The sequence below is a fragment of the Meleagris gallopavo genome, chromosome 5 (assembly GCF_905368555.1).
Source record: "Meleagris gallopavo chromosome 5, MGAL_WU_HG_1.1, whole genome shotgun sequence".
Taxonomy (NCBI): Eukaryota; Metazoa; Chordata; class Aves; order Galliformes; family Phasianidae; genus Meleagris; species Meleagris gallopavo.
In genome coordinates, this window is record NC_139408.1 from 48,725,334 (window position 1) to 48,739,903 (window position 14,570).

The following is a 14,570-nucleotide window of genomic DNA, read 5'->3' on the forward strand; positions in this document are numbered from 1 at the left end:
TAGTTAACCTTTCCCTAAAGACATGTAATTACTTAGCCTCTACTTTATTTGACAAACCGTCATAGTGTCTGATCAACATCAGTGTTAAAGAAGATGTCTATACATCCAGGTGAAATTCATCTTCCTTTCAATTAAAGTTCTGGACATCTGCCATAAAGTGGGCCATCTGCCCACCACAGATTTTTGCAGACAGTGGAAAACTACTCCTGTGATGAAAGCTTTGCCTCTGTCTTCAGAGTGGCCAAGATCTCATGTATTATATAAACAAGAGGGGGAACAACTGTTTATATGGGTTGATAGTAATAAGACAAGGGGGAATGGTTTTAAACTAAGACAGGGGAGGTTTAGGTTAGATATTAGGAGGAATTTTTTCACACAGAGGGTGGTGATACACTGGAACAGGTTGCCCAAAGAGGTTGTGGATGCCCCATCCCTGGAGGGACTCAAGGCCAGGCTGGATGTGGCTCTGGGCAGCCTGGTCTGGTGGTTGGTGACCCTGCACATAGCAGGGGGGTTGAAACTAGATCATCATTGTGGTCCTTTTCAACACAGGCCATTCTATGATTGTTTGATTCCTAAAGTAGCTGACACAGTTCACTGTGTAGTAATTGGGTGATGGATAGCACTGAGACAGTTCTCTGTCAATGGAGAAAATGTTGTGAGCATCTTGAGTGTAAGGCAAAGGAATGGGTTTGGATTTAATTCCTGTAAATTACTGCTGTATATTTTAGCTCAGCACACTTTGGCTACTGTTCCAATGAGAAAAAATCACCACAGTAAAAAAAAAATATTTTGGCAGTCCAACAGCTAACTGTTGACTGCTGCTATTTCTGTGTGTAGTGAAATCTGTTTTGTGCAGAAAAGCTTTCTGGTTTATGTGCTTGTGCCGTCACCTCACAGAGTTCTACAGACATTCATCTGCTGACTTTTGTGGTAGTAAAAATATGGAGATGGTAAAAATGATTTCATCTTTTTCCCTATCAGTCACATATCTGTTCAGTATACTGAATCAGCTCAGAGGTAGCAGAAATGAAGCTGGCACATGGGGAGCAATGCAGCAGTGTACTGTGGGACACTATAAAGAGTAAGGGGAAGAGAGAAGGATTTCTTTGTGTAGCTCCTTGTTGGCACAGTCTATCCTGTCCAGACATATTAACATAGGGAGTGTAAAATTGTTCTTTAATGCTCCAGCTACATTAATGATATCTGATAAAGCTGCCCAGGGCCCCATCCAACCTGGCCTTGGGCACCTCCAGGGATGGGACACCCACACACAGCTCTCTAGGCAGCAGTGCCAGGGCTTCACTGTCCTCTGAGTAAAGAATTTCTTCCGAACATCTAATCTACATCTCTGTACACTGATGAGGTTAGCATTTCTGTTACTGTTATTCTGTTCACAAAATATTGCTGCTTTGCCAAGGAGATGGTGCTGCCCTGGAATTTGCTGGGTTTGGGGTTTTTTTTCTCTATAGGATTTGAAAAGGATACCCCAACTTATTGTTATGTCTCCTTTCTAGATATGGTTTCTGTGTGACTATTGTTATTCTTGCAGTTTTAGCTACAAGGGACCTTTAGGAGCTATTATACTGACAATTTGCTCTGTGTTTCTCATCACTAATGCAGATACTCCATCTCCAGATTCCTACAGTTCTGGACAAAAAGTATTATATTTGTAAGTAAACAAGCACTTGAGAGTTATGAGTAGTCCCAGTGAGGCCAGAACTTGAAGGACTCCTGGCTGCTTCAAGGATTTCCAGTCTTTTCAGAGCTGTATGCATGCTGCTGAAGGTTGAAACACTCCAATTCAATGTTTAGTGTGAAACAGGATGTTCTTATCATGTTTCAACTCTCAGCCTGCTTTATGCAGCAGCTCTGTCCCTGAACATGTTCATTATTCCTATCCAAGAAGACAAGATTGTTATGTGGAGTCCTGGAGAAAAAAAAATAATATCTCAGATTCTGGAAAAGGATCCATGGAGGTTTTTCACAGAGTCCAGTTGTTGCAATCACTGTCTTTGATGCCCTGATTCCTGAGAAAATTTCTCAGGGTTGTAAGGACATTACCTGTTTCCCAAAGATGACAGAGTGATCTCTTTGCACTGATGACTACTGAAGTTCTTTTCTTCTCAATTTCTAATGCAGAGACTAAAAATAATAATAATAAAAAAATTATTCTCAGAAGAAATCCCTAAGATCAACAAAAACACAACATCTAATTTTCTGGGACATTTGTGGTGTTTGCAGAGGTTTGGATCAGAGTATTTTGGCCAGCAAATTAGCTAAGAAAAAATGATTTGCAGTTTGGTTTCCTCAGGTGGAAGAAGGAGTGAGAAGACAATGATCTGCACAACAATGGGGCTTCTCTTTTGAAATTATTTTATTAGTATCAATATATTTTGTTCCAGTAGGTTCTGGTTGGATACAATGGACAGACTCCACTTTTACAAAAAGGATTGTAACTCTACAAAAATAAAATCATCAGTTTTCTTTTGGATGGTAGTAAGAAAGATGGGGAAATGGAGATTCATCCTGATTTCAGCCATCCAAGAGGCACCTATGACATATAGAAGAGTGTGAAGTAGACTTGATCTAAAAAATAGATTACTTTTATCTAACTGTGCATCCTTGTACAAAATGGAAAATAAGTAAGAACGACAAACTAGAAAAATTGAAGTTTGTTACGTTGATTATAACATATACAGAACTGAGAGAACAAGATTTTTATAACTTCCTTTCATAAGAAATCAGTTTGGGACAATACAAGCAGTTAACACAGAAAATAGAAGAAACGCGTCACTGTGTGTCAGAGTACATATTTACAATGCAGATGAGATCAGATAATTTGACAGTGATGAGTGTACAGATAAAATCTATGAATTCTAGAAATTCTCTACTCTTAAGGGCTAAAAAATACTGAATATGAGGAGACCTTTCTACCAGCTACTTAGAGAGGAAGCAGGAAGTCTGCTTTGAGATGGTCAGAATACTAGAGGGATGTCACAAAACCTGTAGGCATTTAACTACCCGGATTATTTCCTGGTAAAAAAAAAAAAAAAAAAAGCAAACCAACATCAAGCATAAGGAAAGGCTCATCGATGCACTTCTGCCATCCACAACACCCCAGCAAGGGTGAACAGTGGCAAAAGCTGTGCTGGCAAATAAATCCTTTAACAGAATCATAGAATCATTAAGGTTGGAAAAGACTACTAAGATCACTTAGTCCAACCATCAAACCCACCACCACCATGCCCTGGCACGTCCCTCAGTGCCACTGTTTTCAAAGCAGCAAGTAATGTATCAGTGAAAAAGGAAAGAAACAAGGCAAACATAATGGCATGGAGGTAATCTGAGTCAGATGGGCATGGTTTTTCTCAGGTAGCCAAACTTCTGGAGAGATTTGAAGCAGTAGTATCTGCCTCTAACTCCTTTCACCTGAGTGCTGTCTTTTAAACCACCTCTCATTCTCATTCTCTACTTTTTTCTGTCCTTCATTTCCCCCATTCTAGGTTAAAACTAAAAATCAGCATTAACAGAAGCAAACTTTTTCAACCTGAGTGACATCATTATCTTCAAGCACCAGTAAATGGGCTATCTGAAGCTAATGCCTGCTTCTTGGTTTCTTTCACATTTTCAGGCAGTTAATCTTAAATTAGCCCATTCTAATCCTAGAGAAAAAGTTTTATAGTTTCTTATTACATTATGGTGATCTCTAGTTGCTGCACGTAAATGTAGACAAACTGGTAAATGATGTCTGGTGGATGTAAGCACTACACCAGAAGCAGAAGAAAACGGGTCCCTTAGGAAGAGGCAAAATTTCTTTAAAAGACGATGGCAAGGAACAAGAAATAGCCCATCCATTTCCATAAGGGACAGCTCAAAGGAAGAACAGAAAGATAAAAAAGAGAGAGGAACAGTCACAGAGCAAGAATTTAAACTGCTTGGTGGTGGTGTAAAAATGTTTTTCTTATATACATTATGAACAACCACCGGAAAAAAAAAAAAAAAAAAAAAAAAAAAAAAGACTGTCAGCTTTGGGTGCACTTTGTTCTTTTCTTATTTATCACGTTCGCCTCTGAAACAGAACAAGCTTTGCCTGTACTGCCGTTGCAGGGGTCTCTCCCGAAAAAAAAAAAAAAAAAAAAAAGTTGCTCTGATGTGCGCTGGGAGAGAAGTCTTCAGAAACCCGGAGCCCAGCACTGGCTCTTAGAGGACAGCGATCCCGAGGTAAGAGGCGTGCTCAAAGTCACCCCCCCCAACCCTCCCTCCTGCCGCGCCCCGCCACGAACCTCCTCTCGCCGCGATCGCGACAGGCGGGGTGCGCGCGCGGTACCCGCTGCTCTGCACAGCCGGGCCGGGGGGAGCCGGGCAGCGCTCCCCTCTCGCTTTGTCCTCCCGCCCCACCGCACCGCAACTCGCCGGCTCTGCTGGCGGAGGCCGCGGGTGCCTCCTCCTCCTCCTCCTTCTCCTCCTCGCCACCCCGGAGGATCCGCGCGAGCTCCGCGCTCAGCGGCCCCAACATGAGGCTGCGCGCCGCCGGGCTCCTCGGCTGCTGCTGCTGCTGCTGCTGCCTGCTGCCCCTCGTCCTCCCCGCCGCCCCAGGTAACCCCTCTGCGGGAGCGACTTGGGAAAGTTGGAGGAGTTGGCCGAGGCCGGGCGGAGAGCTCTGCCTTCCCCAGCGATAGCTCCGGCCAGAGGCGCGGCGATGCGCCGTGCGAGGCGCTCCTCGTGCCATTCGCCTGCCGGGCAGCGGTTAGCGGTGCTGCTTCGTGGTGTGGCTTAATGCTTCTCGATGCAGATGGCTGAGGGAGGGAGAAAAGTAGCTGAGATATCGTTGTAATAAACTTGAGTTACTCTTCCGAGATTTAATCTTTTGATGTTGTTGTTTTCAGAAATAAGGTGGAAATGAGCTTGTAAGTAGTTTTAAATAGATATATATATTTTTTTCCAGATAAAAGGCATTACTGCGTTTCAAGTAGTTCTGAAATAATGCAGCTGTAGTCGGGTGTTGTGTAGTGGCATATGTGTGTCTGTTCTGAAATTTCCCTTTTAAAGTAGTTGAGAGCACACACACTTTGCTATTGTGTTTTATTCTGTGTTCTTTTGCAGTCAATTCTTTATGTCAATTCTCCTACCTTATAGTTCTCCTACCTGATAGAAACACCCTGTAACGTGCCCCAGGTTCATTTAAAACCTTTACACTGCAGAAACACATATTTGACAGAAATCAGAATACTACTATGCAGTCTTGAGTTGCTTTTTCTCACTCTGCAGTCTGATTTCTTTTAAAACATCAGTAATGTATATAGGACACTTTTTTTTTTTTTTTTTTTTTTTTTTTTTACCCTAAGTGCTGATTTTTCTATTTTGGTATTAAAATTTCTTCTTTTAGGTGTGAGCTGTAAAGCTGGCTGCCACCCAGTGAACGGGTTTTGTGAATTTCCCAGTGAATGCAGGTAAAAAGATCTGTCAGCCAGAGCCTTAGCTCAGAAACAGACCTTCTCAATAATTCATTGTTCTTTAAAATAGAAGCTGAAACAGTGTATTCTCTGCAAATATGATACAGTAATGAGGCAGCATTCTATTACCATACCATAACTGGAGTGATAGAACAGAGGTATATCTAGATGTCTCTTTAACCTAATTATCCCAGTATGAAAAGCTGATTACCATTTATTTATTGTCATTGCATGAACCAGTTTTTTGTTTGTTTGTTTTTTCATAAATACTTCTAGTATCCTGGAAGTATCAATGCTATCTTTTTGATCGGATACACTGCACGGTCCAATTTTGAATCCAAAAGTTTATTTATTGCACTCTGAAAAGAAGAACATCCATGTAATTATGTTTATTAAAAATAAACCATGCTTGTGTATTGTTTCCTATCTCTTTCAGGTGTCTGCCTGGTTGGCAGGGTGCTCTCTGCAATCAGTGTGTCCCTTTCCCTGGGTGCTTGCATGGCAGCTGTGTCAAACCCTGGCAGTGCATCTGCGAGGAGGGCTGGGTTGGCAGCCTCTGTGACATAGGTTTGCACATCCTTTCTTTTCCTTGAGCAAATGAGATGAAACAGCCCCATCTGGTGATGGAGACATACAAAAGATCTTATGGATAACTAATTTTAAAAGAATGCTAGAGCAAGACAATAAGGAGATTCTGGGCAGCGGCACATAAGAAGCTCTGGCACTGGTGCCCAGAGAGCTGTGGGTGCCCCATCCTTGGAGGTGCACAAGGCTGGGTTGGATGGGCAGCTGGTGGGGGGCAGACAGTCCACACTAAGGGGTTGTTACTGGGTGGGCTTTGAGGTCTCTTCCAAAACATTCAGTGTGTTCAGTATTTGGGTATATGTGTGAGTGAGCGTACACTCCTCATTCTACTTTAAATATTGATAATTATGAATAATGCTAACAAACAACTATTCATCATTGTCACATTAATCTTTATGATGAAAACACATCTTTTTGTATATATTAGTTAATTTGAAATATTTATATGACACACTACATATATATATATAAATATATATATGTAAATTTTTGTATGGGAAAATAAGAGCTTAATATGAATACTTATTGAAAAAGAAAATGTTATAATTCTTTGTTCCTTAATCCTGTGATAGCTCAATGGAATAGCATTGGTATAAGTCAGAGAAAGGTCTGACCAGGCAAAATGCTGCCTTCCTCCCAGATCTGAGGGATAAGCAGAGCGCGCTCACTCACCCCTTTCCTGTCAGAATGTGCCAGATAGCATCAGCAATTTGAGGAGCTGGCCTTTGCTGAGCTAGTTTATGTTGGCTGATGTAGGCAAATGAGTGTTCAGCCAAGAGATGTGAGGGTGCAGAAACCGCATGAGCATCCAGGACCATGCACCTGTTCAGCCTGCAGAGATACATCTGAAGAAGACAAGTGTCCAAGGCCTTGTTCTTTTTGCTTCTATTTTGGGCTTTCATTGTTACACAGCTTACAATTTATAGAGCATGGCTGTCAATGAATGCCCAAAACAGTACTTAATGATGATGCAATTTGAACTGGATAAAATTTTCAGGATGACTAGAAGAAGATTTCTGGTTGATCACATACTTGCAGTGACATGGAGCTACAAAACTAAAGATTTCTGCAAGTAAAGGTTATGTTTTCAAGTTGGACACACTTCAAAGAACCACATTAAGGGTCTAGCTGAATATCTTGGCACTTAAATATCATCACAGTTCTGAGTTTTGCAACCTTTTTGAGTTGGTATTTATGATGGAAAATAAATCTTTGGGAATTGTAACCATATATTTGTGGAAAAATAATATTTTAATGAGCATTAATTGTGATCATTCTTCAATATAAAATGGATATCCTTTATTTAAGTCCAGAAAGTATTACTTCTCTCAACACTCAGAGTTATCTCCAATGTTCTTTGCCAATTTGAATTTAGATCCCAATGAAGACGTGCCAAGAATACTCAGCCAAAATGGAATGTCCCTGCAGATGAAAAGATGGTTATATTACATTGAAAGTCTTTCATCTCAGTGGATTCACGGAGTAGGTCCATCTCAGTGGACTTACTCTAAATGCATTCTTTTGCAACAAAAGACCCAGTCTCTTTTCTGCCACTGGAAGGCTGTTAGAAATTATTCTACTGATCCATGAATGCACTGTATCCTCAAATTAGGTTAATTGTTCAACCTCTAACACCCTCTGCCAAAATGGTATTGGTTTCCTGAATGTATAAAGTCATTACAGACCATTATAACTTATTAACAAGTACCACTAAATGATGCTTGATAAGGTTAGGAAAAAGAACAAAACGAATGTTCCCATTCATGTGGGGATCATTGACAAATACATATAACTGTTTTTTTTAGTTGTCATAATACAAACACATTCAATTTCTTACATAAAAAGCCACACTCCTTGACTCTTTCAATACTGAATTTATGATGTGATGTCCAGAGGCCACAACTGTTACATTTTCACATGCAAATGATTTTAGTTGACATGCTTTAGCCAGTGGCAGCAAATTTTAGCTTCAGGTGTGTAATGAGATAAGCCTTGTTAAAAAGCTCCATTTGTACTGTATCTGGGGAGACTCACAGAGGACTGAGTAACACAGCTTTGTCATTCCCTTGGCATTCTTCCTTTTTGCTGCTATAGAAAGTGTCATATTTGCCAGGGAATTTTTGGCAAAACCACTGTTTCATTGTTGCCAGCTGTGAGCAATTGTCAACAGAGAGATGGCAAAACCCACAAATTCATTTGGCCACTGTTAACACCTGAAATATCTGTAAAATATAGATGTAGTCTTAGCAGCTTATTTGCTTGCTAAACGCAAGAGAAAATAAGATATTTTTTGAATGATGGTGTTCTCTGTTTTCTAGGAAATTTAGTGTATAATCTTAGTATGGATCATGAAAGTTCCTTTCTGGAGCAGTTTTGGGTCATCAAGTGTTTTTATATTCAGCATGGGCTGGCCACCTGTTTCTCATTTCAGATAAAGAATGACCTACCTTATAATTCTCAGGCATGCAGATTATAGATTGGGCTCATTGTAAACATGTAGGCCGGTATTTTTGGTGTCATTTATGACTATTATTACAGTCACATGCCTAGGCATGTCACTTAAGGAAAAAAATCTGTGAGCTGGTCTAAGTGTTAATACTGCTAACTTACCTCTTTGCTAATACCTATGGTAGACATGCAAGAGACAAATTCTGCTGTGCTGTGAACCATAGAATCACAAAATATACCAAATTGGAAGGGACCCACAGTGATCATCCAGTCCAACTTCTGGCTGCACACAGGGCCACCCAAAAAGCAAAGCCTCAGTCTGAGAATGTTATCCAAACGTTTCTTCAACTCCAGCAGCTCAGGGCTGTGACCGCTGCCCCAGCAGATCCTGTTCCATGCCCACTGCCCTCTGGTGCTGAACCTTTTCTAACCCGACATCCAGTCACTGTGATGCTTTCCTGAGAAAAACACTGAATGATCACTTCATGCACTACAGCATGACTGCTTGGTTTTACAAAAGGGTTAATTAATTTATTGGTAATGTGATTGCAGCTATTCATAATACATGTGTAAATGTACAATCTTTTTTTCAATTTTCATCTGAGACTCAGCTACCACTTGAAGCAATTAAATTATTTGGATTTTGGTCTTCTGAGAGGAAAACTAAAGAGAATAGAGAATATGGAGTATTTGCTTTATCTGTGTGCTTACATTTTAAAAGGATATGATACTCTAAGCTTTTAAATTGTGTTTAAAAACCAAATTCCTTACGTAAATTACTTGTAGTAATGTACATATTCATATATGTATATACCTATTAATACATATGCCTATCCACATACACATTTCAGAGTTTCCTCGCTCATGCATCAGAGTTCATATTTTTTTAGCTGCCTTTAAAGCCTGCCAAAATAGGTGGCAAACAACACCATTCCAAAAAGCATTCAAGTTTATTCAAGTCCTTGTGAAAATTGGATCTTAAAGCACGTGCAAAGTGCTTTTCTTGTAATAAGAACAGGCAAACACATTAGAAAATAGAGCTTTTTATCCAGGGAAGATTATATTTAAAAGCTAAGGCTATTGAAGTGTTTTGCTGTGGTTAAAATTTAGCAGTACCTCATGATATCAACTAGCTTTCACGTTATGTTGTGGGAAGTGGAATATAAATGCCCTTAAATCCTTTTTATTTTCTATATTAGGAAAATTTATTCTCTGAAAGAGTGATGATGCAATGGCACAGGCTGCCCAGGGAAGTGGTAGAGTCGCCATCCCTGGAGGTGTTCCAGAACCATGGAGATGTGGCACCGAGGGATGTGATTTAGAGGGTGTGGAGGGAATGGGCTAATGGTTAGACTAGCTGATCTTTTCCAACCTTTATCATTCAGTGATTCTTAGTATATGTATGGAGATGAATATGTGAGGTGTCAGATGCCTTGCAGCCAACTCTTCACTGCATCTGCTCCATTAGATGGCTAAATCTGTACTTGTTTGTATATTTAATTTTAGTTATTTGTAAAAATTGGTAGTAGTTCAATTGGGAAATCCGTTAGCAGGAAAACTCTAAAGAAAAAAAGAGATGTGTAACTTTTGGTCAAAACATGTCAGATAGCTCTCTCTTCTGGTGCAGCTCTGTAAGGGTTAGATGTGACCCAGACAGATGATGAAATCTTGAGTCTTTATAACCTGCCAATCTCTGTTATTATGAAATGTTTGTTCACAAACACAAAATGATAGACTTTTGGTTAGAGAGCATGAGGAATTCCTGATTCTTATTTTCTTTAACAGAATTCTGCTCATGGAGATGCCAAGACTGGGAAAGGATGACTAAGCTACTTAGAACTTCTTTCTTACCTACTAATATTTTATTGATATTATTAGTTATTTACGTACTGGAACAGTCCAAATTCATTTCAAAAGTAACACCTAGGAAAAGAAATGAGCTCAAAGTGCTTGCAATAATTGAACAATCTGTACTTCATGTTAAGAGGGAGGAATAAATCAGGACTTGTAAAATGTAGGATGAATGGCCATTGAAGCTACGTTTTATTTAAAGCACTGTTTACTATTTGCTGATTCTTTCTCCTGAGTTTAATTGAACTTTCCTCCTAAGTTTAATTGAGCCCTGCCTTGCTCTTCTGCTGACTATTTAGCATTCATTTCATTGAACAGTGTTAATAAATTTTTAAAAAATGTTTTAATTGTTTTTTTAAACAGATATTCAGCCATGCTCTGCAAAGCCCTGCACCAATAACTCAACATGCATAGAGACTGGTGATGGAGGATATATTTGTCTGTGTGCCCAGGGATTTACAGGAAAAAACTGCCATCTCAGGAAAGGACCTTGTATTATTAATGGGTAAATAATGGTTTCTGATGTGAATTTAAAACCTATACTCCTGACCATTCTTCAGATTTCTTTGCTAAGATGCAACATCTCTATGCTAAAGTATATAATTATTCTACTAGGACTGTAAATCTATTCAAGGATTAATAAAGTATTCACTTAAACATATTTAATGTTAGGTAAATGAAGCTCAGTAATAAATGAAGAATAGATTTTCAAATGTTGCATGCATTTTCTAAACACTTTTTATATTTTCTACTTCTGAAAAAGTATAAAAAATTATTTCACATGAAAAATCAGAAAAAATCATTTTACATTTGCATTCTCCAGTAATTTCTTCCCATCTTCCTAGAAATCCCCTGCATTTCCTTCAATCTGATCTGCATGTGAGGTTTCAATCTTCTTCATACTGCTATATCCAAGTTTCTTTGATTTTCCATGAGATCTGTAAAGCCAAGAGAGGGTGCTAGGCTCTTCAAGGCCGACCATAACCATTCAGTTACTCAAGGACTGTGCAGCTCCAGCTTCCATAATTTCCTTAAAACACACACAGTGGCTAGTGACTATGGCTAATTTCCTTGATTGCACTATCCTCATATTGTTATAGGCTTTCAAAGAATTTATACCATTTAAAAAATAGTACCAGGCTATTAATAATTAAGTTCTGAAAGAGTTTGAAGAAATGCTTGGTTTCCTCTGCCACTATTCTCACATGACAGCTTCCTTTGCTACTGCTGAAACCATCTCATTTTTTATTATAGTTTGTGTTACCTTTTCAAAAATTTTGTCTCAACAGCTGTTTGCAGGAAAGTGTATCTATTCACCTCTAGTTTTTTTTTGTTTGCAGGGAGCACAATAGAAGCAGAATAAAAACAATCACTGTGCTGCCATGAAAGTGTTTTGCTTTGCCAATACAATGCACAGATTATGTTATGAACAATCAGGTGGAAAAGAAAGCCTTTCTGCTAGTCTGTTTGTTCAGTCTTGTCTAGATAGTTACTCAGCTAAATAGCTCTAAGCTTATGAAAACATTGGGAAGCTTAATTTGGATAAATGTTTGGAATAAATTAAAATCCATTCACAACTCTTCAGTTTGGATTTATATAGTGTTGTATTAATTCTGCCTGAGGGGTAAGAAGAAGAATTGCAACCTGCATTGACAGAGCTGTTTAATAACTCGTTCTTGATTCAACTTCATTGACTTCAGTGGATTTACATTAGGATTTGGCTCTTGTGAAGAAAACCAGCTTCTCTTATTACACAAAGTATTTCCTAATAGCTTCTTTCTTTAGAATTTGATTGAGTTCCGTATATGTATGTGTTTGTTCTCTCTTCCAGCTCTCCCTGTCAGAATGGAGGAACATGCATTGATGACAATGGTTTTGCACCTCATGCTTCCTGTCTGTGCCCTTCTGGTTTTGCTGGCAACTTCTGTGAAATAGATAGGGATGACTGTGAATCCAACCCATGTGAAAATGGAGGAACGTGTACAGATATTGGTGCAGGTTTCAGCTGTTTATGTCCCCATGGCTATACAGGAAAACTCTGTAGCAGCCGTGTCACATTCTGTGCAAGTGACCCATGTGAGAATGGAGGAACATGCAAAGAGCACCTACAGGGAGGATTCAAATGCATCTGTAAGCCAGAATTTGTTGGTGCCACCTGCAAACATACCAGCAAAAACACAAGCCTTTCTGCAGTGAATATTGGCACAAAGAACATGCAGAATTACAGGCTTCCCCCAAAATCTCATCACAGATCAGTGCATCAAGAACATGAAATCCTGAAAATAACAGTGAAAGAAACAATCCAAAATGCAGATCCCTTGCTCAGTAAAAGCCAAGTGATATGTTTTGTTGTACTGGGATTACTTACGTGTCTTGTAGTTTTGGGTACAACTGGGATTGTTTTTTTTTCAAAATGTGAAATGTGGTTGGCTAATGCCAAATATAGTCATCTCCTGCGCAAGAAAAAGAACTTTCTTCTGAAGTCTAGTGATGGGGAAAACCTTTCTGTTAATATTATCTTCCCAGAGAAAATCAAATTGACGAATTACACCAAGAACTACACTGCCATCTAGGCCCTGGAAAGCTTGGTACCAAATTGAAACATTTCATAACTATATGTAAAATAAACTGAACTTATTACCTGTGGTTGGCCTCAGGATCTGTGGGTACATTTTCTGTAGCTTGTGCTGGATGGTAATGAAGACAAATGAAACATATCTGTATTGCAAAGGATTTTTCATTCCCCAAAGTAAATCTAAAAAAAAAGAAAGAAAAAAAAAAAAGAACTAAAGAGCAGTGAACGTTAACATGATTTACTTTCAAGGCAGCTATTTTTTGTAAAATAAAAGGTAATTTACCACTGGAAGTGTTCTGCAGCTTTCTTGACTTGTGCAGAGTTTATTTGATAAATACGGTACCTGTAAATTACTCAGTGATGTGTTTTTTGTTGTTTTGATTTGTTGTTTTTTTTTTTAATAAACAACAGATAAGGGCTATACTCGTTCAATTTTTGATTTCTAAATGTTATATTTCAACCAATTCATCATAAATGTCCCTGCCTAATTCTTCTTCTATCTGTGATAAAAATGTTAGCAATTGGTATCAGCAGGAGCAAACTCACAATAATGTCTCCATGTCCTGTGTCCAATATATCCTATATCCAATAACCTATCCAGTTAGTTTTGCTGATTATGCATACTTCTAAAATTTGTTACTCTCTGTTTGGAATCTGTGTGTTTATAATTTCAGGTTACAGGCCTCTGTCAGTTCAGATGCTGCTTCAGTATATTGTGTATCTACCAGAATACTAAAAAGGCATTTAACATATCTGGTCAAATCTTCTGTATAGAGACCTGGTCAAGATTCAAAGGATGTGATTCTGACTTTTCCATAATTACTTCTCAAGGAAGTCTGCTAAATATTATTCATGCTCATATTATGAGGAGAAATGAAAAGGGTAGAGCATATCATATGAGAAAGCTGAAATCACCTGAAAACAAGACTAAGGCCAACTTTTTCATGGTCTGATAGTGACAGGATGAGGAGGAATGGTTTTAAAATAAAAGGGCAGATTTGAGTTAGATGTTAGGTAAAAATTCTTAATTCAAAGGGCAGTGAGACCCTGGCACTGCTGCCCAGAGAGCTGTGGGTGCCCCATCCCTGGAGGTGCCCATGGTAGGGCCCTGGGCCATCCCATCTGAAAAGAGCAACCAGCTCATAGCTGGGGGTGGGAACTGAGTGGGTTTTAAAGTCCCTTCCAACCTAGTCATTCTATGATACTATGTAAAAGGGCACTATTTTAAGTTTTTCAGGCCTGTATTTTTTCTGCCATATTTCAAAGAGCAGACAAGATTTGAAAAGACTCAAACATCACCTGGATAAAGGCTGATAAAAATCACAGTATTTTCAGGGGCTTGAGGGAGCTAATACATCTTAGCATCCCTGATTAGTCTCACCTGGGCCCCCACTCATCTAAGTCCTATTCCAACTCAGCCCAAGGTTATCAGTCCTGATTTGAGCTATGATGTAGAGATGCTGTTTTCTATCTACACGTTCTAGTTGGACCTCAGATGATCCATTAGATCAACACCCTGCACCTGTAGATTTTATCCAGGTTTGTTTCCAGATTTGTCTCCTGTATGGACCTTAGACCTGTACTCCAATCCTGTCTTCTTTTGCTGTGTCTGGGACTGCCAATGGGCTCACTCACAAGCACAGATTTGTTTAGTC

The 14,570-nt window shown here is 39.2% G+C and overlaps 1 protein-coding gene across 1 annotated transcript; it reads left to right on the plus strand.

The window, feature by feature from the left end:
• The first annotated feature begins 4,517 nt into the window (after positions 1-4,517).
• DLK1 (delta like non-canonical Notch ligand 1) lies at positions 4,518-12,913 on the plus strand. The gene is given in 5 exon segments (NM_001303184.1): positions 4,518-4,599; positions 5,390-5,453; positions 5,893-6,023; positions 10,704-10,845; positions 12,172-12,913. Coding segments are annotated over 5 exon segments (1,161 nt in total).
• Positions 12,914-14,570: the final 1,657 nt, after the last annotated feature.